The sequence below is a fragment of the Vombatus ursinus genome, unplaced genomic scaffold (assembly GCF_900497805.2).
Source record: "Vombatus ursinus unplaced genomic scaffold, bare-nosed wombat genome assembly UNPS02014770.1, whole genome shotgun sequence".
In the NCBI taxonomy this organism is placed as follows: Eukaryota; Metazoa; Chordata; class Mammalia; order Diprotodontia; family Vombatidae; genus Vombatus; species Vombatus ursinus.
This window is the reverse complement of record NW_020954548.1, coordinates 38,446,716-38,471,333: the sequence shown is the minus strand read 5'-3', so window position 1 is coordinate 38,471,333 and position 24,618 is coordinate 38,446,716. Positions and strand designations below refer to the sequence as shown.

The 24,618-nt window shown below is 38.4% G+C and overlaps 1 protein-coding gene across 1 annotated transcript in view; it reads right to left on the bottom strand.

The window, feature by feature from the left end:
- The window catches only part of LOC114043640, a 54,845-nt gene extending 32,611 nt beyond the window's left edge, over positions 1–22,234 (bottom strand). The window contains exons 1-9 of the mRNA XM_027862706.1: positions 22,122–22,234; positions 22,005–22,059; positions 21,761–21,917; positions 13,849–13,962; positions 11,844–11,973; positions 9,133–9,226; positions 6,631–6,781; positions 6,318–6,477; positions 4,556–4,681 (exon numbers count right to left, since the gene is read on the bottom strand). Coding sequence (XP_027718507.1) covers positions 4,556–4,681; positions 6,318–6,477; positions 6,631–6,781; positions 9,133–9,226; positions 11,844–11,973; positions 13,849–13,962; positions 21,761–21,917; positions 22,005–22,059; positions 22,122–22,234 — 1,100 coding nt within the window. The remainder of the gene's footprint in view (positions 1–4,555; positions 4,682–6,317; positions 6,478–6,630; positions 6,782–9,132; positions 9,227–11,843; positions 11,974–13,848; positions 13,963–21,760; positions 21,918–22,004; positions 22,060–22,121) is intronic.
- Between the last annotated feature and the right edge of the window lie 2,384 nt (positions 22,235–24,618).

Below are 24,618 nucleotides of genomic sequence, written 5' to 3'. Positions count from 1 at the left end.
TGAGACTATAATAATCTTTACTAAGTTTTTCCTAAGTGCAAGACGTAGGCTGATCAGTGCATGGGGGGAGGAGGAAGGGGAGAGGCTATTATTTGCCTTTAGACATTTTGCTTTTATTAAAGTAGCCTAAAAGTGCATTAGTATTTCTGGTAGCAAAATTACATGGCTGATTTGATGGAAAAAATAAGTATGCGGAGGACAGTAAATTTGGCCTTAGGAATCGTGATTATGGAAAGGGAATGGGGTGGGACTGGGCTCCATGATTCAGGACACAGCAATACTATTAACAATTGACAGTGCCTGTTTCAAGAATTAAGCCCTTCTAAGACTGAGGAACGGCAGAAAAAATAGGGATGGGCATTAAGTTCTTTAATGTAGTAACAGAGAAATGAAACAGGAGGGAGTCCAAATTTGGTAGTCCAGAAAATTCTACCGTCATAAAGAAGGAACAAGGTTATAACCCATATATTAAAGAATAGAATTCAAAAACAGATTATAAGGGAAGAGAATTAAAGAGGACAAGGAAAAAGGAAGCAGTGGAAAAGGGAGCAGTGTAATAATACTACTTTCTCCAACTGAATGTTGGAGGGATGATCCTGAATCATATGCTTAGCTGGACAAGGAAATGAGTTTCAAGAGAGAGAGAAATGTAAAAAGAAAAAAAATTAACAACTTCAAAAACGGAAGTTAACTGAACTGCAAAAAGACATGGGCAACACGATAACTGTAGACTTTAATATCTTCTCAAAGATGTATAAATCTAACAAAAAGAAAAAAGGAAAATTTAGAAATTACATCTGAAAAGCTTATGGCATCTTTTGAGTGGAAACACTAAAGAATGAACATATTCTCAGCACCACATGACACCTTAAAATTATTGAAAAAACAAAAACACAAAAACCAACCCAAAATTGCTGGGATGCAACTAAAGCAGCAACAAAGGAAAAAATTTATCCCTGAGAATACATTAACAAAATAGAAAAAGAAGTTTAATGAACCAACTTAATTTTAAAAATGTGTGCCACTTTCTACATGGGGTCTTTTTGCTCATCTCTTCCCAACCCCTGTTACTAGTGCCTATATCTGCTTTGTATATCTATAGTTGTGTGTGAATTACTTGGGCAACGAATAATTTTGATACGGCTTAATTTTTTTTTGCTGAACTTAATACAATAAAATGAGCACTTCCATATACAAAATAAAACTGTTAAAGAGGACTGCATATGAAACTGTAAATCTCTATTATGTACAGCTTATTTTTCCTTTTAAGATTATAAAAAATTCAACATGTAACTTTCAAAGCTATCTTGCTTGTCTGTGTTTCCTTCTGGCCTTCTTTCTGTTTTATTCTGCATGTTAAAAACAAAACACAAAAAACTTCAATGGCTCTTTTTTTTTGGAGGGGGGAGAGTAACAGGGTTACCTCCTCCAACCAATTACCTCCCAAATTAAAAAAAAACAAACAATAAAATATTGTTTTACTCTATGACATCAATGTTTATGATCATGTGTTTTTACTGATACTAAGCTGAGAATGTCCTACCTTGACCAGATGAAACCTAATTTAACTGGTTCCCCTATTTTTATTACTTCTGTCAGTTGAGTGCTAGATTTAGTGCCAAATACACATTTTTCCTTGCTCTTCTGTTGTTTTTAATTCTGTGGTCTTTTAAGAATGGATATTACTCTAAGGAAATGAATAATGTCAAACTATTGCTTGCAAAACTGCCTAATTCTCAGAAAACAAGCAATGACCTTCAGAAAGGAACTTGGCAATTGGAGGGTTGTTTCTGATTCCTCTACAGTGCAGTGTAGGCTTCTTAGAGCTGAAATAACAGTGAGAAGATAATTAAAAAACAGCTACAGCCACTGTTATAAAGAAAAAAAAATGCTTGTCATAGGCAAGACAGTAAGACTGAAATACTGAAGATTGGAAAAATTACCCAAGAGATAGAGATAAATATGCTATACTGTCCTGGGAACTCACCTGACTTAAACCCAACTAAAAAATCTATGGGCTTTAATTAAGGCTAGACCTGGAAAGACTGACTCTTTGTCAAAGGTAGGTTTATATGACATAAGTGAAGTTTGATGATGAATTATAGAATGTGTCAAAATCTTACGAACTCAATGACAAATCATGTAAAACAAATGATTGCTGCAAAAGGACACTGCAAATTTGTATCAAAGATGTAAAAATTTGTAAGGTTTACTGTATTAGTCATTATGTATAATTACTTTGTCCCAGTTAATTTTCATGCCACAGTACCTAATTTGCATGTTGTCTTCCCCATTATAAGTTCCTCAGGAGCAGAATTGTTTCATTTTTGCTTTTTAATCTACAGTGGCTGGCACATAGTAGGCACTTAATAAATACTTACTGATTAGCTGAAATAAACTCAAAAATAAACACAAAAGAGGAAATCTTGACAGAGGAGAAAGATAAATATAAAAAAACTCATAGAAATGATCAATAAAAACAAAAGCTAGTTCTTTGAAGAGAAAATTCTTATTAGTCACATTAAAAACAATCCATATACAACTTGTTTATGGTACCCCCCCCCAAAAAAACTCCTTAAAAACACAGATGTAGAAGGATCTTTTTTTGGGGGGGGGGAGCACGCCAAGGCAATCAGTGTAAGTGACTTGCCCAGGGTCAGACAGCTACTAAGTGTCAAGTGTCTGAGGCTGCATTTGAACTCAGGTCCTCCTGACTCCAGGGCCTGTGCTCTAACCACTGTACCCTAGCGCTCCCTAGAAGGATCATTTTTAATGAGAAAATGGATATACACAAAACCCAAACCTAGCATTATTTCAAATGGGGAAACACTAGAAGCTTTCACACTAAGGTAAGGTCTCCCCACAATTATTTTATATATTTTTAAAAGCACATAACAGATGACTACACATTTATAACCTATATTGAGTTGCTTGCCTTCTCAATGAGAGTGGGAAGGCAACAAGGGAGAAAATTTAGAACCCAAAGTTTTAAAAACAAATGTTAAAAAAATTGTTTTCACATGAAACTGGGAAATAAGATATACAGGAAATGAGGTAAGAAATCTATCCTACCCTACAGGAAAATTGAAGATGAGGGGGATAAAAGAAGGGGGAGCGGGAGATAGAAGGGAGGGCGATTAGGGAAAGGGGTATTCAGAATGCATGCCATCTTAGGGTGGGAGGAGGGATGAGATGGGGAGAAAATATGGGACTCAAAATCTTGTAGAAGTGAATGCTGAAAACTAAAAATAAACTAAAAAAAAAAAAAAAAAAAAAGAAAAGAAACACATATGAGAGCAATGAAAGAAATTTAAGGAATATTCCTCCCCATCCCCAGAAGGTCAAAGATAGAAAAGTACCACAATCACCAAAATGGCAGCACTTTTTATAGTAGCAAAAACATGGAAACAAAGTAGATGTCTGTCAATTAAGGGAATAGATAAACTAATCGTGGCACATAAATGAAATGGAGTATTTCTGTGCTGTAAGAAATAATAAATGTGCTGACCACATAGAAGCATAGGAAAGAATCATATAAATTTATACAAAGTCAAGTGAGAGCGTTTACACTTTGGAAATAGGCAGATTTTGATTTGTTGTTCTGATGATTGTCTGGACTTAAGGCAGGGATGGCTCATGGGTAGGGGAGGGACATATTAAGAAATTAATCAATAAAAATAAAATGTGATATAATGAATAAAAATTAAAATTTTAAAAAGCTGAGTCAGAGAATAAACATTTAGAATGGTCAACAGAGTCAAATGTACAGAGATAATTTGGCAATGTATCTCTGAAAGAACAGTTTCAGTAGAATGGTGAAATAGGGTTGAAGAAATAGTGGGGAGTCTACAAGTAGAGGCATCAGATACAGATTTTTTTTTAAGGCAATTGGGGTTAAATGACTTGCCCAGGGTCACACAGCTAATAAGTGTCAAGTCTGAGGCCGGATTTGAACTCAGGTCCTCCTGACTTCAGGGCCAGTGCTCTATCCACTGCGCCACCTAGCTGCCCCTATAGATAACTTTTTCAAGTTTAGTAGTAAAGGGAAGAACAAGATGAGACAGAACTTGGGAGAGGAAGAAGGGTGTTAAAGCTTTCTTAGGACTGTGGAGAGCTAAACACGTACATACACATAAATGGGAAGAAGTCAATGGAGACGGTGAGACTGAAGATGCAAAAAGAAAATGGCTAATGGAAGAAGGTCCTGGAAAGAAGAAATGTGATCAAGGGCACAGAAACAAAGATTAATTAACAACCACAATCAGGAATAGGTGTACTGCTTCCTTTGTGAATAGGAGAAACAAAAAAGAGGTTTTAGATGCCCTCAGTTCTCTTAGCAGAATAGTGACAGGGAGGGAAAGCTGCAGTTTGGAGGAAGAAAAGATTTGAAACAGCACAGGGAAAGAGACAGAGAGTAAAAAATGGTAGAATAAAAAGACTGTCAAGTAACACCTGAGGCCTAGTTTGAGGTTAGGTAGCATAAATTTTTTGGGGTGACAGTCACTCACACTCTATTTCAGTGAAGGGATCTCAACATGTAAAACTAGATACATACTGAGCAGGGTCCTTGTGAAGTGCTATTTCCCTGGCCACTCCCAACAACATAACAGCGGCACTTTTAGGCTTCTCCTTTTCTGCTTTATTTATAAATGAAGATACCAAATTGAAAACATCTGAATACCTAAGGAAAAAAAGAATATGCTTAACTGATTGCATTTTCATATTTATATTTAAATTACTCCCTTTTTAAGATGATATGAGGACAAATAGAATTGATCTTCGGGATCCCTGGCAACAGACATTAAAATAGGTCAAATGAAACCTGAAGACTGAGGAGAGCCATAGATGCTGGGTCAGTTGGTTTGCTTATAATCCATATCAATAAGTATATAAACTTAACTCAGTTGTCAAGGAGGAAAAATTTCATGTTATATTAAGCTTTTAAAAATTAAAGCCAATGTCTTCCACTCCCCTTGGAAACAAGTTGGTAGGCAGTACAGGAGACAGAGAACCGGTGAAGTCTTCAAAAATTTACTGTGATGAATAGTCAAGTTCTTGTCCTCTCTGCTAGCTCATGTTTTAGGAGGTATCCCACATTAAACATGTATCTGAACCCAGAGTTTACGTAAGAAATAACAGGTATGAAAATGTCGGCTAGACTAGAAGACAGAAGAGCCAAGTCTCATTCTCAGTACTGTCATTCATATATAATCCTATATCAACCTCTCAGCTTCTGAGCATCAACGCTCTTATCTAAAATGAGACTAACACCAGTCCTACCTACCTTGTAAGGTTTCGAGAATTAAAGAGACAATGTTTCTAAAATGACACAGTATTATTGCTAATAAAATCTGGACAGTAAAGTTAAAAGGTATTTTCTTTTCTCAATTTCTCCTACAAAATTGAAAGTCAGGAGACTGGCCAATAGATAACAGTGATCAAAATAGGAAAGAGACCTTTATTAAAATTATCTCACTTTAAGAGGGCTGGCACCCAATTTCCCTGAACATTGCCTGTCTTATCTTAACTGGTAAAAACTATAATACTTTTCCTCTGTCACCATCCGTCAAAATGGGATTGGATTCTTAATTGCTGGGTACCAAATTATATCTAGAATCTCTCCTGGAACTCAACTGCTGAAAAATAAAACAAAACACAACCAAACCTGGGATGGTATACATATCTGCCTGGCTACTAGACTTTTACCATAAAAGTAGCTAATTAACTCTAAATTTAAACAATTTTCAAAAGCCGATAGTAACAATTCTCAGAGAAAACAATTCAATAAAGCATCAACCAGATTGTACTTACGTTGGTATGTTAATAAAGGGCTTTGCTGGATTGTGAACAAAATCAGCAGGAAAGCTGTTTTGACTTCCCATAATATTAACATGTATTCTAAAAAATCTTATGTTGTCAATAAGGTAACTGCTATTGATACTCTATTTTCTTATTTATTTCAGGTGGGCATTAAAATACCCTAGCCAGTTGTGAAAATGTCACAGAAAAAGAGACTGTTTGGAAGTCATTATATCAGTGGTAATATGTAGATACCAATATTCATTTAATATTCTTAAAAGTTTCTGGAATTTTACAAAATATTGCACCAAGGAAAATTCTGAAAGGAATATATAATATACTTAGGATACAAAGTATCATTCAAGATCATAAAAGGAAAGAAAAAAAAGTTTTCATAGCATGACATAATCTTTACCTCAGGTACCACTGGGTCACTACAAGATAAGTACACAATGCTAACAAGAGACAGATTTGGTCCTCAAATTTTACTACGGTGGTATCACTAATACTTTACCCACCTATATATAACCTCATTTTGAAGCTGGCTGCAGACACTGCATTGGCCAGGTTTCTGTTTTGAGGGACACACACAGTCTTGAAAACTCAGAACAATCTCTCCAGAAAGATAGTTGTTATATTGTATAGAAAGCTCTCGAAGAAATTTAAACAGAAGCTCTCCTAAAATAAAATAAGGGGGGGGAGGGCAGAGGGGGAAAAAAGTCTTTTATTCAGGAGAAGAAAAGAAAAAGTCATAGAAAATTATTTTAAGTGAGATAACAGAGGAACAAACTGTAATGACTTTAAAGCAACATAAAAATATCAATTGCCTACCCCCATGACGGAGATCTGTGTCTATCTCTGTGGGTTCCAGGTTAAAAATTACAAGAACACCAGTCAAAGTAATATTTCGCTGATCCTTCCAAAATTTACTTTTGTTATGGGCATTGCAATGACAAGAGGAAGAAGTCGTCCAATACCGACACTGTTTAAAAAAAACAAAAACCAAAATCTTTAACTTTAAAAAACAAGGAATCTCTTGTATGTTACACAGTGTCTTGACAGGTGACCAACTGTTTCTCAGAAGGTGTTATAGGCAAGGTATACCTTAGTTCCAAAAGACAGTAACATGCTTTTTTCGGTATATAAAAATGACAATATCGATCCATCATTAATAGGGCAAGTGTACTGAACAGTTTTTCCAGTATAATAATGGAAGTGCACCAATCCATTTATACTCTCTTGCCAGGATAGATGAGTGTCCTAGAACTACTAGCACTTTGGGGGTGGCAGGGTGGTAGCAATCCTGACACAGGGATTCAGGCAAGGGCTCCCACAATTTGCCAGCCAGTCATTTCCAATGATATTAACTGACAGAAGATGGTTTCAAAGGAAGAACAATTCTCAAGTGTGCTGAAGCATTGTACAGTTTGGAGAGTTTAGCTCTTCAAGAAAGTAAAAAACCCCCACAGCTTTTTCCTGTATATCTGGGACAACTTTCTTACAAGCTATATTAACTCAGTATATACGTAAATATTTTACAATTTCTTTTAACACTGCTGCTGTAAAGTAGGTTGACAGATTTTGCCTTCAGCTTCATTACATAAGCCAGAAACTGAATCTCAATCCAAGGTTAATCATGTTCCAGATTTCACGCTCTTTTGGCCTGAGGAATAGTCTAACATCATTGGAAAAGGGTCTCCATTTTCATTTTATTTTCTTTCATTATGATGTACTTTATTTTTTTTAAATCACTGCCCTGAAATCAAATTCAATTCATCAAATTGAATGTCAAAACAAATTCATCAAAGCAGCAGGGGATGTTACGAGATGTACTCATGAAAAGACAGGTAGAGTTTAGCTATGAAAGACAGGCATTAACTGGCACATAGAAGGTTCTAATTTATAATCTCTTGGCCTCAGTAAGCAAGACAATTGATTTAACCAATTAAGATACATTTCTCTTTCCTTTTGGGGGGGGTGCTAGGCAATGGGGTTAAGTGACTTGCCCAGGGTCACATATCTAGTGAGTGTTATGTGTCTGAGGTCACATTTGAACTCAGGTCCTCCTGATTTCAGGGCCAGTGCTCTATCTACTGCGCCACCTAGCTGCCCCCTAAGACACATTTCTAAAGATAAAAGATACAGTTAACTCTTCCACATCATGGGGGTTAAGGGTACAGTGCCCGTGCAATGCGGAAAATCCGCATAAAATATTTTGGCCCTCCCTTTGTACCAGAGAGGAAGTCTGATTTTTTTTTCTTTTTCTTTTATGGGGTGTTCATAGTACCTTATTGTAAAATTGGGGTTGATATTATACAATACTATATGTATATGTTTTATGCATTCCTGAGTTTCTAAACTTTTTTTGTGTCATCCGCTGGCCTTCGCGTGTCATCTGCAGCTTCTGCAAAACTCCCCAAAAATTCCTATTTAATTTCTTATGCTGACCCACGATATATCAAAATTGTGATGGGGAGGGGCAGTTAGGTGGCACAGTGGATAGAACACTGGCCCTGGAGTCAGGAGGACCTGAGTTTAAATCCAGCCTCAGACACATAACACTCACTAGCTGTGTGACTCTCGGCAAGTCACTTAACCCCAACTGTCTCACCCCCCCCCCCAAAAAAAATTTTTTAAAAAATTGTGATGGGTAAAGTCGCAATGTGGAAGGGATAACTACACACTTACTCAAAGTCAACTAAGATTACTCTATTAAAAAAATCTAGATCCTCATTTAAACACGCATAAACCTTATGCTAATGAAACCACATAAAATACAGAAAAATAATATGGGGAAACATCTTTTTAAAAACAGATTTATGTAATATTTCCATAGATACAGGAACACTTTGTATTTACAGATTATACTCCAACTTTAAGTCTCTGATAGACTCAGAAACACAAACTATGTTTAGCAATAATAAAAGGAAAGTAAATTGTTCTTTCAGCAGTTACTTTTAAATCTTCTTCAACAATAATTTAATGCTAATTCTGAGCTATTTTTTTCATAGAGAATTACTAATTTCAAAAATTTTATATACATTTGGACAAATTGTTTACTAAATTATTAAAAGCGTGCAAATGATTAAATAGGTAATTGTGTAAATCATATTATAAAGAAAACTTCAGCAATCCATTTTGATTTACGTAGGTAGGTAACCTTATAGAGGACTTATATAAAAGCTTTTATGAAATCTATCAGCAAGTTTTCCCAATATAACTAGTCTAAAAGTCTAATCACATAAAATACTCTTAAGTATAACAGTCCTAAAATCCATAAAAGTATCTATTTTTTCAGCACTTCAATTTCGATTTGACTTAATCTAACCTTACCTCTGATGCTAGTTTATCACAAACATAGCAGTAGCACTGACCACATATTTCTGAATTTTGCTCAACAGGAATACATGTCTCATTCTCTGTTCGTCTGAAATCAATACAAAATCAAAGTTAGTGATAAAAGAGAATATAGATATATATTATAGAATATATATTTAATATATAATTATACAACATATTATTATATATTTAATATATTATATCATGCAATATGTAATTATATATTAAATATATAATTATAGAAATATAGAATATACCATATTGATCTGGATATGTTATACTCTCCCATTCATCCCAAATTTGGCATGTATAAAACCTAACCATGGTCTGTAATTATGCTTATTAAGAAAATGACAGTGGAAGCAAAGAGAACAATGATAAAACAATATCATCTTCACTTGAACAGAAATGTAAAAATGTTCTTTTCACAGTAATTATACATGTATAGCTTTTTTCAGTGGGTAATTATATATTTTTTCCTTTCAAAAGAAAAAAGTAATAAGATAGTAATGGAACACCTGGTTCCCCTTGATAAATTCAAGTCACCCAGGCTCAGGTCAACCTGCAACCTTGGGTCTTGAAAGAACTGGCAGATATAATGCTAAGCCACCATCAGTGATTTGTGAAAAATAAACAACAGCAAGGTTCAGCAGGACTGGAGAAGAGCAACTGTCCCATTTTCAAAAGAGAGCAAAGAATGAACTCAATGAGCAAACTATAGGTGAGCAAGCTTGAGTTGGATTCCTGGCAAAATTATGGAACATATTAAAGAGATGGTTAGCATCCAGAAATGGAAGCAATGATCACAAAGAGCTAGAACAGTTTCAAGTAAGAATAGGTCATACAGATTAACCTTATTTCTTTTTTGACAGAGTTACTAAAATGGGAGGTCAGTAGAATGCTGTAAACAGTTTAACTCAACTTTAGCAAAACATCTGATAAAACATCTCATGTTTATGTGGGTGAGAATAATTAGGTGAATATGGAAGTAATTGGAAGGCTAGACTCAAAAAGTAGGCATTAATATTTTCCGACAGAATGCCTTAAGGGTCTCTGGCTTGACCCCCTGCCTGGCAGCATTTAACATTTTCACCAATGACTTGGATCAAAGAATAGACAACCTTCTTTTTCACATTTGTGAGGATCCAAATCTGGGAGACAGTGATCCACAAAAGATCTTGATAGGTTAGCACGTTAGGTTGAATCTAATAAGATAAAATTGAATAGGGATAAACATCAAGCCTTACACCTAGGTTTAAAAAAAAAAACTGCACAAGTACAAGGGATAGTTAGATAGCAGTTTATCTGAAAAAGATTCAGGGGTTTTAGTGGACTACAAGCTCAAAATGAGCCAAGAGTACGATATGATAGATAAAAATGGTAACATGGTCTTTCATTTCACTGAGAGGCAGAACTTCCAGGAGTAAGGAGGGATATTCTCAGAGCTTAATACAGTATCTGGGACAGAGCAGATATGTTCCTATACTCTTTTGTGGCCAGACCTCCTCTGGAATACTTGTGTTCAGTCTCGGACAACAAAACTTATAAAAGACACCAACAGGCTGGAGAACAATCAGTGGCAGCCTACCAGAATGGTGATGGCCCTTGAGTCTATGCCACATGAGGGCTGTTTGTAGTTTAGAGAGGATATGGCTGGGAGGGAAGAAAAGAGGGGTTTATATGGTGGCCATCTTAAAACACTTTAAAGGCTGTCATGTGACAGACTGCCATCCCAAAGCAGAAGAGGCTGCCTTGGGAAATAGTATGCTCCGCATCCTTGTGGGTCTCGCAGCAAAGGTTAGATCACTTGTCTGGCATGTTGTAAAAGGCTGCTGAGGTCTCTTCCAATTCAGAAACTGTGATTTTCTTGAGATCTCATTTGAGTGGTGTGGCTTTTAAAAAAGGCTTGAATTTATGCAGACAAATCTCATCACGACAACTTCTATATAACAAAAAAACTCCTAGGACAAAGCTGGCAGCTCACTCATTTCAAGCTATATGTGATATAACAAATGAATTTGGATAGATCCTTGAAGATAAATATAATAGGATAAATTCAATTAGGAGAAGTTTCACTTTTTTTTTCTTTCCCTCCTCTTTTTGATTTTTTTTGTGAGGCAATCGGGATTAAGTGACTTGCCCAGGGTCACAAAGCTAGTAAATGTCAAGTGTCTGAGGCCAGATTTGAACTCAGGTCCTCCTAACTACAGGGCCAGTGCTCTATCCACTGCACTTTTTTCATTTAGAAAGTCAGACAATACTTAATAGTAAAAAAAACAAAAACAAAACACAAAACCAAAAACTGACATGAAAAGATCACAAAAGAAATAGGTAGCTTCAAGTTAAACACACTTGAATTATTATTCTCCACAAGTTAAATTGTTTTGATCTATATCCCAAAAGTAAAGTCTACCCAGAAAGGAAAGGCAAACTCAGTTAGATTTTACTGTTTGCTATAATTTGAATGGTTCATTTGAGAATGCCAGTTGAAATAAACTCCAAAATATAAGTTTTAGTAAGTTAGATGGAACATTTCATATTGAAATAATCCACTAACATGTACAAGCAAATGCAAGTAGACTTTATGACACTTTACAGGATGTCTCAAAGACAAGGTTTTCATAAAGTCAGTCAGAATAAAAGTATTTTCCCTTAAGAAAACACTTCTCTATTGCTACCATGGTAAAAAAAACAAACAAACATACTCAAAGGGGTGTGTCATACAGTCATATCTTGCATGTGGCATCACCATCCCCTTTTTACAGAAAGTAACTACTAGTCCAGACTCCTCATCCACGATCTCTTCAGATTTCTTCTCTTCTACATCAGAGTTTTCTGAAAAAAGGCGGGGGAGGGAGAAGAGAAAGTGTAACTAATTTTTTTTAACTAGAAGGAAAAGACAAAATCCTATTTTTTTCTTTAAATTGATAAAGTAACAAAGTCCACTAATCTGGGTTTATCTGGAGAAATATCCCAAATATGGGGTGAAAAAAAAATCCCAAACACATAAAACTAAATGATAAAAACTGAGTTCTACTCTCAGAATCTGTAATATTTACCATCACTTTAATAATTTATTCCTACCCATATGTTAAACAGTTGCTGTGGTTATAGCTTTAGGGTTTACAGAAGCGGGTTTCTCAGGGGGCGGTTAACAAGAGATTTAGCTCAATATTTCCTAATTAATTCAATATAAAGTGATCTCTCTATAGCTTTTTTTTTTTTTTGCTACTTCTCCATCACAAGCAAAATTTCAAGTCAATATAGCATAAAACAGAGTACCATCCTAGGACATTTAAGTCCATTATGCTAGTCAGCTAGCTATGTAACTGAGTAAGATGCTTCACAATACTTGTTTCCTTACCTGCAAAATGAGGTTTGAGTAGATAATCTCTAAAGACCAACAGTAAAATTCTTTGATTCATACTCTTCTAGTCTAGGTTAATTCTCTCTTTGAGATCATTTTTGGAATCCTTTTTCATCTAATCTAAAAAAGTCCTGTTGATAAAAGTCTGCTTCTTACCCCAATTCCAGAGGTATCAGTCTTAAATAACTCACACCTGAATTGCTGCAATAATTTATATTCTTGTGGGTCTTCTCCCCCCTCAGTTTACACTATGACGATACTTCCTACACAGGAAGGGCTCCTAAAATATTCTTCCTGAAGGATCAATTTTTATTATGTCACTTCGATGATTCTACAACATTTCCCAATTATAGCCCCAGATCCTCAGTCCAAGATTAAAGATCTTCCATCAACCTAATTCTACTTTCCTTTCCTGCAGAGATTCCTAGTGTTATGCTAGTTTTCTAATGCTCTTTCCTTCCCCAAACAAACTAGCTTATTCTTGCTTCTGCTTAGAATATGCTACAATAATAGCTAGCATTGACATAGGACTTTAAGGTTTGCAAAATGCTTTCTATATGTTAGCTCCTCTATTATCTTCATCCGCATTCTTCCTCAATGTTTTCTGTACCAATTAATAACCTTCCACTCCTTCAGTAATTCAGTCCCTACAGGAAATGATTGACCGTGACTGTTTAGTATTCCATCTGATGTCCCCTTGTTTATTAAGGAACCTAGTGTAAAAGCTAGAAAAGACTTTAGAGAGATGAACTAGTGGATGTATCAAATCTGAACTTGTTGGTAAGTTGCTAATAAAGGGATCTTTCTGTAATTTTATGTGTCTGTTATGCCCAACTAGTCTGTATATGGCCTGAGTTTGGGCAACAGTATCATAAAGGCTTAGCGCTGGTATTACAACTATTTATTTTTTCTTCCTACTCCATACCAAATCATATTTAGTAGAGGAGATGCAATTGCTATTGTTGATTGAGGACTTCACAAATTACTTAAACCACAGGAAGACTGATAAGTAATTTCATATTTTATGAAGTCTGCTAATGTATCTAACCACAGACCCTCCTAATTGATTGGTCTCCTTATATTGTTAATAGCCTACATTGAGGATCATAATTCAAACCTGGAAAAGATCCCAGAGGTCATCTGTCCAACCCCCTCAAATTACAAATGAAGAAATTGAGGCCCAGATTTGTTAAAATGATTTGTCCACAGAGTCACACAGGGTGTAAATAGCAGTGCTGAGATTTGAACCCAGGTCTTCTGATTCCATAGCCAATGTTCCCCTTCACCATGCTACTTCTCACTGTTAAAAAAAAAAACCAAAACTTAAAAAATATAGTACATACCAGAAGATTCAATCACCACAACAGAATTCCCTAAGGTAGTTTCAGCGTCTGTTTCGTCATCACTAATCAAAATCACACTCTCTTCATTGGCTTCTTTTTCAGGTCCCATGGTATCTAATTCCAGGATAAGTACATCTGATTAAGATTTGGATCAAAAGGAAGAATAGACTCAAAGAACAATTCTTCCAACACAGAAGGCAAACGGGGATATCCATGGTCTCCTGTACACATCACATGCTTTCCTTTCTCTGCCTTTTGCTCATACCATGCACAACACCTGGAAAGCATTTCTTCCATTTCTGTATGTTTAATTTCTTCAAGGCCCAGCTCAAATGCCACCTCTTCCAAAAAACCTGCTCTGACCCCTTCCCATCCAAATGTGTCTTCCTTCCTGGGATCTCCCACAACACTGTGTTCATATCTTCCCTGTGTACTCATTCTTCCATCTGTCTCATTCTGTTTTTCTTACATATCTGTGTATCTCTCTCATACACACACACACACACACACACACACACACACATCCTTCCTTCTACCCCTCCCCCCTCTAGACTGTAAGCTTGAAAGGCTCAGAGACTATGTTTTACTGATTTTTGAATCTTCTACCATCACCTAGCACAGGATACTATTTGGAGAGGGTTAAACATATTTTTTAAATTGATAGGTATAAAACTCATCATTAATGCCAATGGAAGGGCAAATGGAGAACCATAAACTAAGTTTTCAAAACAAAGGCTCTTTTAAACAGTACTTGTTCAGAACTACTACTTTTCTGTGAAAATCTTTTATTTATTTATTTTTTTTGGTGAGGCAATTGGGGTTAAGTGACTTGCCCAGAGTCACACAGCCAGTGAGTGTTGTGTCTGAGACTGCATTTGAACTCAGGTCCTCCTGACTCCAGGGTGCTCTATCTACTGCACCACTCAGCTGCCCCCTGTGAAAATCTTCATAAGCAATTTTTACTATTTTAGGGAAAAGAGAAACAAATGATTCCAAGTTTTCATTTTCACCTTTTGAGACTTAGTCCTCAAAGACAGCTTCAATCTCCATTCAGAAAATCACTTCCTATTGGTCAAGAGCTCTAGGGCAAGCATGAAGGAAACAGACAACAACCTATACCCACCTCCAAAAGAAAACAGGCTATATGAGAGTGTGTTCTTCGCTTAAGAATTACCTAAGGAAGCTAGATGCAATGTTCAGTCAATAAAACAGACATTTATTAAGTGCTTACTATATACAACGTAGTGTGTGAGGCATCAAAGATAAGACTTGGTTGCTGTCCTTAAGTACCCTGTGCTTAAGGTATATGGGAGAGGATATAACTTAATAATACAAATTAAAATATATATGGAAAGAATATATAATATTATGGGCTCTGATTAGGGAGGTAAGTCCCCACAAGCGATGAGTGGGATACTAACAGATAAAGATGAAGGATTAGAAGAGAAAGAAAAGTAGGTATTTCAGTATAGTGAAGAATATGAAAAAAAGCACAGAGGTAGGAAACTGTGGAACATATCCAGGGAGGAACTAGTTCAGTTTGGTCAAGTATAAAGGAAGAAATACAGTCTATATTCCTTAATGGTTTCCAATTAGTGAAGCCCTTGGATTAGCCCTTGAGAGAAGGGAAGGATATCAATAAATCATTCAAGATTTTTTTTTGGGGGGGGAGGTGAGGGTGGTTAAGGGAAGAATGAGTTCAATCCAAAGACAGAGGACAATATAAGCAAAGCCAAAGAAATAGATGGGGATGAACAAAAAAAAAAATGGAGGAGGCGGAGAAAGGAAGAATAAAGAATAACTCAGTTTGGCTGGAACTTGAAAAAAAAATAGCAGAAGCAGAGGCTGGAAAGGTAGATTAAGTTCTAAGATCAGATTTTACTTGATTTGGCAGGCAATGGGGAACTAGTGAAAATTTTTATATAGAAGACTGACTTATGAGAATGACTCATATTGGAGTCTATTTAAAAAACAACCAGAGCCTAAGTTAGGGTAGTTGCAGTGTTCATAGAAAGAAGAAAGATGTAAAGGATAACATGAAGACAGAATTGACGGGATTTGGCATTTACTTGCTGTGAAGGTAGAAGAAGGGAAGAGTTGAAGATGATTTTGAGCTTTCAAGCCGAGGGTGACTAGGAAGCAAAGTGTCATCACCTTGTGTCAGCACAAACAGAGAAGTTAGGGGGATGATTAACTTGACAGGAGCAGGAAGATATGGAATTCAGTTCTGGACATATTGAGTTTGAGTGGCAGTAGAACATCCAGGTAGAGATCTAGGTATTTAACAAATGCTAGAAATACAAGACTGACTCTCTGAAGGGGCACTAGGTGGTGATACAGATTTGGGAGTCATTTATATACAAGTGAAATGGTCTCTTCTCATTTTTGTCATATAGTGTTGATGGTTTTTCACAGTTTCTTCTGCTGGTCAATTCATGACCCTCAAGTCAACAAGCATTTATTAAGTAGTTACTACGTGCCAGTCATTGTGTTAAGTAAGTGCTGGGGATTCAAAGAAAGGCATGACAAAGAAAAAACCCAATTCCCGCTCTCAAGAAGGTCATAGTCTAACTGGGGCAACAACATGTAAATCGCTAGGTACAAAAAGATATATGGAGAGGATAAATCAGAGATAATCACAGAGGGAAGGCAGTAGCATTAAAAGGAACTGGGAAAGGTTTCTTGAAAGTGAGATTTTAATTGGGAACTGAAGGAAGCAAGGAGACAGAGAAGAGGAGGGAGTGAATCCCAAGCACTGGGAACAGTCAGTGAAAATGACATCAGGAGATGGAGTATTGTTTCCAGGGCATAGTGGGGAAGCCAGTATTACTTGATCATAGAGTACGTGGAAGGGAGTAAGATATAAGAAGACTGGACTGGTAAGGTAGGAAGGGACCAGGTAATGAAAGGCTTTAAAAGTCACATAGAGGATTTTAAAACCCTTCCTTTAACCACAGTACTCAACCCAAGGCTCTGTGCCCTAAGCCCTCTTCCTTTTCAAAACCTAATCAATTCTTGTGGGATCAATTATCATCTCTATGATATAGGGATCTCACATCTGGGTATTTAGCCCCAATCTCTCTTCTGCAGAACAGACCTATCTATTCAATGGACTGCTGGACATTTACATTTGTATGTTCCTTCTGCCACCTTAAACTCAATGTACCCAAAAAAACCCCCTCACTATCTTGCCTTCTCCAAACTTTTTCTATTTCTGTCGAGGTTACCAACATCCTTCCAGTCACCTAGGTTTGCAAACCTGGAATTATTCTCAATTCTTACCTCTTCTTCATTTCCCATGTGACCAGGTGCTAACTCTCATTGATTATATCCTTATAGCTCTCCCCTTTCCCCATTCTCAGATGGCTACCACCCTCATTCACAAAGGAAGAAATTGAGACTCAGAGAAAGGAAGTGACTTACCTAAGAATAAAATGGGAATGCTAAGCGGCAGATTTGAACCAGGGTCCTTTGATGCTAGGTTAATCAACAAGCATTTATTAAGCACCTACTATGTGCTAGGTGCTGGGGATACAAAGAAAAACAAAACATCCCCTCTCCTTAAGGAAATTACATTCTGTTGGAGAAGACAACATGCACAGATAGAGATACATACAAAGGTAACCCTAGAGGGAATGATTATCAGCAGAAGGGAGAGTTAAAACTCTCTTGCATGGAGAAAAGGGGATATTCAAGAGATGGTGCATTGTCAGAAATAACAAGATTTGGCAACTGACTGGATATGTGGAGTGACTGAAGGTGGAGAATCAAAGATGACACTGAAATTGGAAAACTAGGTGACTAGAAGCATGGTGATGCTTTTGGTATAATAATACAGAAACCTAGGAAAGAACTGAAGGGAGGAAGAAATGGAGGTCATGGTGAATGTGAAGAGCACGGTTAGCCATCATATGACAAAGGAAAGATGGAATGATAAAAAATTATGATCAGATAAAAGAATTCTGGAGTGGACACTGAAGTGGAACACTTATGGTGGTGGCAAGTTCCAGGACAGGACCATTTCTGCATGTAACTAACCTGGAATAGAAGAAAAAGTCATGAGAATTGAGGATATTGAGGACCTGGGAAGTTAATGTAATTGAGGAAACATAAATATGTATGTTGAAGTCCCCTAGTATGAGGATGCGAGCTGAAGAGGAAAGACTGAGCCAAGCACTAAAATCACTGAAGAAAGATGGAGAATGACCTAGAGGTCAATAACAGCCACAAGGATTTGGATTAGGTGATGAATCTGGAGAGCATGAACCTCAAAGGAGGAATCTACTGAGTGATGGTAGCAGAAGTAAAGTCCAGGATGGAAAAGGCATTGGGGAGGAAAGAACAGTCTGACTCCTCAATTGTGACAGATGAACTGAGGGGTATGAGGGGAAAAAAGTACCCAGTACTGAAAAGGGTGGCAAGGGAGGTAGCATCATCAGGAGGTGAGCCAGGTCTCACTGAGGGCCAGAAGATGGAAGGGAGTGAGAAAGAAAGAAGTTTAAGATGAAAGGAACTTTGTTCATTATAGAGCAGGCATTCCACAGAGGGCAAAAAGGAAGGAGCAGGGTATCTAGAGGGGGATGGGAGTTGGGGGAATAGGGCACAAATATTGTCGATACCTAAACCAGGGAGAGTCAAAACAGAAAAATAAAACTATCAACCGATATCCGTAATGAACATTGATGTGAAAATATTAAATAAAAAATTGGCAGGGGCTACAATACTTCAAAAATGATAATTATATTTATAGAGTTGGTTCGGTATTAGGAAAACGACAAACTTAATTGTGTCAATTACAAAAAATAACAAACATAATGATAATATTTATAGTTGCATAAGAAGATTTTGAGAAGATACAACATTCTTTTTGGTTAAAAACACAGTCTTTTGGATAAGATCAAATTTACATCTAAAACCAAGAGCTGGCATTATATATTATGAGGATAAACTGGAATCTTTTTTGGTAAGATGCAGAGTGTACTAAGGATGTTCATTCTCAATACTTCTGTGACACAGAAGAACTAGAAATGCTAGGTATAGCACCAAGATAAGCAAAAGAAGGTGAAGGAATAAGCATAGGTAAAGAAGAAACAAAACTATCACTTTTGTGCAGATCAACGTGATAGCATTCTTACCCTACAGTCAACTAAAATTTATTTGAAACAGCCAGTAACTTCAGCAAACTTGCATAATATAAAATAAACATATATAAATCATCAGCACTTCTGTATAACACCAATTAACCTTGACAGAAAGAGCTATAAAGAGAAATTACATTTAAAATTAATTGCAGAATGTATAAAATATTTGGGAGTCTGTCCACCAAGAAGTATTTAAATACAGCTACAAAACACTTGTTTTCAGAAACAGACAGACCTAAATAACAGGAGAAATATTAGCTGCTCATGGTGTTAAGCCAATGTAATGAAAATGAAAATACTAACTAAATTAATTTACTTATTCAGTGCCATATTGAACTCTTCTCAGTTTCAATCTCTTCTATTCACTGGCTTCTCTACTACTGCCAACCCCTCCCCAAACGCCCATGTTTCCTTTTATCCTTAAATCCCTTCAGCTGACTCTGCTATTGCCTCAAACTATAGCTTATTATATCTTTTGTTAAATTTTTAAAAATTATCATACATTTAACAAACTGGCAATTGCATATAGGAAGAACAAGAGTTGTATATAAGCCTATGAATTTGTATTTTTAAGTATATTAAAATTAAAAACTAAAAAAAAACCCCAAATTGCCATTTGTGTCCATTTCTGAATCTTTTTTTCCTTCTGTTTATTTTTTAACATTTCACTGATGCTCCTTTTTTATTTATTTTTTTAAGCTCATTAACCCACTTCTCTCCTTATAACAAATTTAAGTAGTCAATATCTCCACTTAGACATCTCAGAGGTATTTAAAATACGTGTCCAAAACATCACTCATATTTCTGTTCAAACCCATCCCTCTACCTCCAATTTTCCTAATTTTGTTGAGGGCATCACCATTCTTCCAGTCATTTAGATCCACAACTTTGGAATTATTCTTTAATCATCCTTTACTCTCACTTTTTCACGTTCAATCAGTTGTCATCTATTGTTAATTCTACCTTTACAACATCTCTCGAACCCATTCCAGCTCCTACTCTAATTCAGGCCCTCATTATTTCTTACCTGGACTACTATTGCAACAGCTAACTGGTCTCCTCACTCCCTTTCCAATTCATCTTCTTTGTCACTGCCAAACTGTTATCTCTAAAATACAGATCTGACTGTCAATTCCCTACTCAAATCTTCATGGATTCCTAATGCTTTCTGGATAAAATCTTCAGCCTAGCATTATTTCACATTATTGCCCTTCGTCTTGTCTTTGTATTTTCCCCCACGTAGGGGGAAGGGAACTTGGTGGCACAGTGGATAGTATATGCCTGGCCTGTAGTCAGAGAAACCTGACTTCAAATCCCGCCTGACATTCACTAGCTGTCTAATCCTTACCTTCTGTCTGCCTCGGACGTAAGTAGTTCCCAGGGTTGTTGTGAGATAATTCCCCCCCCCCCTTTTTTTTGGTGAGGCAATTGGAGTTAAGTGACTTGCCCAGAGTCACACAGCTAGTGAATGTTAAGTGTCTGAGGCCAGATTTGCCCTCAGGCCCTTCTGACTCCAGGGCAGGTGCTCTGTCCACTTCGCCACCTATGGGAGTAATATCCCCTAGCTCCCGGGGTTGTAGAGATGAAATAACAATCGCAGCGAGCTAGGCACTGAGCTAAGCACTTCACAAGGAAAATCTCATTGGATCCTCACAACCCTGGGAGGCACGTGCTATCATTAGTCACACTTTACAGATGCAGAAACTGAGACAAACGCAGCTGGAAAGTGTTTCAGGCTAAATCTGAATTCAGGAGCACCAGAATCCAGGCGTGGGGCTCTATCCACAGCACCACCTAGCTGCCTAGAGTTATTTGTAAAGTGTTTAGCTCAGTGCCTGGCATGCGGTAGATGACCAATAAGGAAATGCTCGCTTGCTTCCCTCCACAGGATCTGATTGACCAATGACTAATACATGAATTTTCCCTTCTAATTAAACTGAACCACCATGCTCCTCCAACATTCCATCTCCTGCTTCTGCAGCTTCCTATGGATGGAGTCCTCTCTCCTCAGCTCCCCCAATCAAATCCTCAAACCTCCTTCAAAGCACAGTTCAGGCGCTTACAAGCTTTTCCCCCTCCCAAGTTATCACGGCCCTTTTTCCTCTTGAAATTACTCCTCTTACATCCCTGTTTCTGCCAGTCCACACCGAAGTGTTTGAGGACGCGGGGGGGGAGGGGCAGGGGGGGGGGGGGGGGCGGGGGGGGGGGAGGGGCAGCAAGGACGGGCCACCTTTCCATGGGTCTCCATAGCTAGAGGAGGCGGCACAGCAGGGGTCTGCAGTGTGCCTGAGGCGTGAGCTAGGGAGGGTCAAGGTGGACTTGGAGTCTTGCTTTAAGCTGGTGATCATCCCGGCCATCAGCGTGGAGCGCACGGCGGAGTCGAGGTCTCCCCGCTTCCGCCCGCGGTCCCCGCTCCCGCCCGGGGACACCAATTCACAGTGCCTGCCTCACCCCTTCGCCAGATCCTCAGCCCGCCTCCGGATGGACGCGCCCGTCCTCGACCGGCCAGCACGGAGGCGGCGGGTCTGAGGGGACGACCCCTGCCGCTTCCGCCTTTTCCTTCTTGTCTGCCCCGGGCGCCCCCTTACCGCGCCGCCCGCACCTCCGTGGTAGCTAAGCACTACACTCCGCAACTTTCAATTCCCGCGGCACCAGCGGCCTTCCGCTACCAACCGTCACTTCCGGCAGGGGGTGTAGCCCGACCGAGCATGGGGCGCGCGCACGGGACTCCACCCCCTCGCTAGGTGGGGCCCGAAGAGAGAGCTACTCACTCGCCCAGGGTCGACGCTGCCTGCGGCCATTTTGGATCCTGGCAAAGGCGGGCACAGAAGAAGCCGTCGTCTTCGGTGCCCAGGCGGCCATTTTGCATTTGGATAGGGAGGCCTTCCTCCTTCCCTTCGAGTTCCTGGGGCCTTCACGAAGTCGCTCCTGTAAGATGGAAAATAGCCTGTTGATTTAAGCTGGTGATCCCAGCCAACAGTGGAGAGGGGACGGGCTCTGGACTGAGGGACTGACCTGGGTGGGCCCAGGAGGCTGCCGTGACCCACTCCTACTGTTTACGGAGGAGGCACTGAAACAATGCCCGGGTCACGAGGCCAATGGGCGGGAGAGGCGGGGCTGGGGGGGAGGTGCCCATTGCTAGCCTTATAAGGGCCGCTGTTCCACTTGTCCAGGCAGGGAGGCCTCAGGCGTGCTGCGCTCGCACAGCTTTGGCTCTTGTGGCTCTGGGCCAGCCAATGAACCATTCTGTTTAGTAAACCTCAAGTGTCTGCCACGTGCTCAAGGAGGTTGTTAGCTGTTGCTTGTCGTTTAAGTCATTTTCTTCAGGGGGTCCTATTTGGGGTTTTCTTGGCAAAGATACTGGAGTGTTTTGTCATGGCACAGGGTTAAGTGACTTGCCCAGGGTCACACAACTAGTAGGGAGGCCAAAGTTAGCCGGTCCTCATAGACCTTAGAGTGTAACGAAGCCAACAACTGTTTATTAAGTGTCTCCTGTGAACTGGGCCTTGTGTGCCGAGTGCTGGGGATACCAAAAAAAAAAGAAAGAAAGAAAAGAAAAGTAATAGAGAGTTTCCGCTTTCAAGGAACTCCTGTCTTATAAGGGAGACTATATGTAAATCACCATGTACAAAGAAGATACTGGCAAAATGTATTGGGATAATAGCAAAAAGAAGACACTTGCACAAAGGGAGATTTGAGAAGGTGGGATTTTAATTGAATTTGGAAGGAAGCATGAGGAAGAGATAAGGAGGGAGAAAGTTATAAGCATGGGAGATAGCCAGTGGAAATGCACAGGAGGGGGGGTGTTTAAAAATCAGGGCCTGTGACTTCATAGGCCCAGGAAACTCCATGACTTCATCCATATTGGGATTTGGGGATTTAGACACAGGAAGATCACCAACTCCCTAGGCTAAGAAAATTTTGTGGGGCACTGGGAGGTTAAGTAACTTGCATCACATAGTTATTGTATGTCAGAGGTGTAACTTAAATCTAGCTCTCCCTTGCCCCAAAGGTCACCTAATGGAATATGTTTAGAATTACCAAAATTAAAATAAGATATAAACAATGTGACTTCTTAGATAAAGTGCTAAGCATCAAGTTGCTGGCCAGTTGGCAAATAATATATTTTTAATAACTGCAAAATGAAATAATGTGTGTTGTAAGCTCATAGGTAGACCATATATTCACAGTAAAATGTGCAGAGAAGACAACCTTCTTTTGTGTTTGTTTCTAGGTGCTTAATAAATGCTTGTTTGATTACAGGAGAAGTATTTGATCCAGGACAGCAAAATACAACCATAGCATCTGTGTTCCAATGAACTTTATCCCATGCATATGTTAAGATCTTACACGATTCCTTGATACATACCACCAGAATGATAGTTTTGTTCAACAATCCTCTGACATCAGTTATGGAGATGTGGTTTACAAAGGTGTTTACGGCTATTATAGTGAGCACCAAGTACAAATGAAAGAGGATTCTCTATATATGATGAGGTCCTCCAGCTATTGTTGTTTGAGGTTATTGTACTGCTTGCTTTGAGCCCTGAAATATTCTAGGGATTCTTCGAGATTCCATGATCATACAAAAGAGAGTATGTAGTCCACACAGAAAAAAAAAAAATGGATGAAGACTTTATCCAGACAGAGAGGCAGCATGGTACTTTGGAAAGTGTACTGGGTTTGTAACCAGAGGACCTGGGTTCAAATTTTTGTTGTGCTACTTACTACCTGTGTGACCTTGGCCTAGTGACTTCATAACTCTAGACCTCAGATTCCTCATTTATAAAACAAGGGGACTGCACTAGATGACCTTTAGTGTCCTTTATAGCTCTGAATTTATGATATGCAGTTGATGGAAAATCCATTGAGTGAGGTAGCCTATCAGTGTCTTGGATAGGCATCGTAGATGGACAATGATCTGGGCCCAGAATTTAATTGGATGAGAGTAGGCTGGGCTACATTACAAAAGAGTCTTCTTTCAAAGATCCCAAGATGTTCCTTGCCTTCAATGTCCACCCGTTTTAATACCTGTGTTTTCTCTGGAAAGCCACATGAATTCAACTGAAATTGTTCTCTCTAAAGTTATAAGTGACTTCTTAATTGCCAAATCTAATAGCCTTTAAAAAAAAAAGTCACGAGTCAACAAGCATTTATTAAGTGCTAAAATGTCCGTTTATTCCACGCCAGGCATTCTAATAAGCCCTGGAGATACAAAAGAAAATAAAAGCAGTCCCAGTCTTCAAGGAGCTCACAATCTAATGAGGGAGACAGCATACAAACAACTATTTACAAACAAGATATATTCAGGATAAATTGGAGGTAATTTCAGAGGAAAGGTACTGACATTAAGGGGAATTAAGGCTTACTGCAGAAGGTAGAAATTTAGCTGAGACATGAGGGAAGAAAGTGAGGGAATCCAGGAGGCACAGATGAGAGAGGATTCCAGGCATGGGGGACAGCCGATGAAAATACAGAGTAAGGAGATTGAGTATCTTGTTTCAGAAACAGCAAAGAGACCAGTATCACTTAGATCATAGAGTAGGGGAAGGGGAGTGAACAGAAGTGTAAGAAAACTGGGGAGGCTGGAAGAGACCAGGTCATGAATGGCCTTGAATGCCAAACAGAG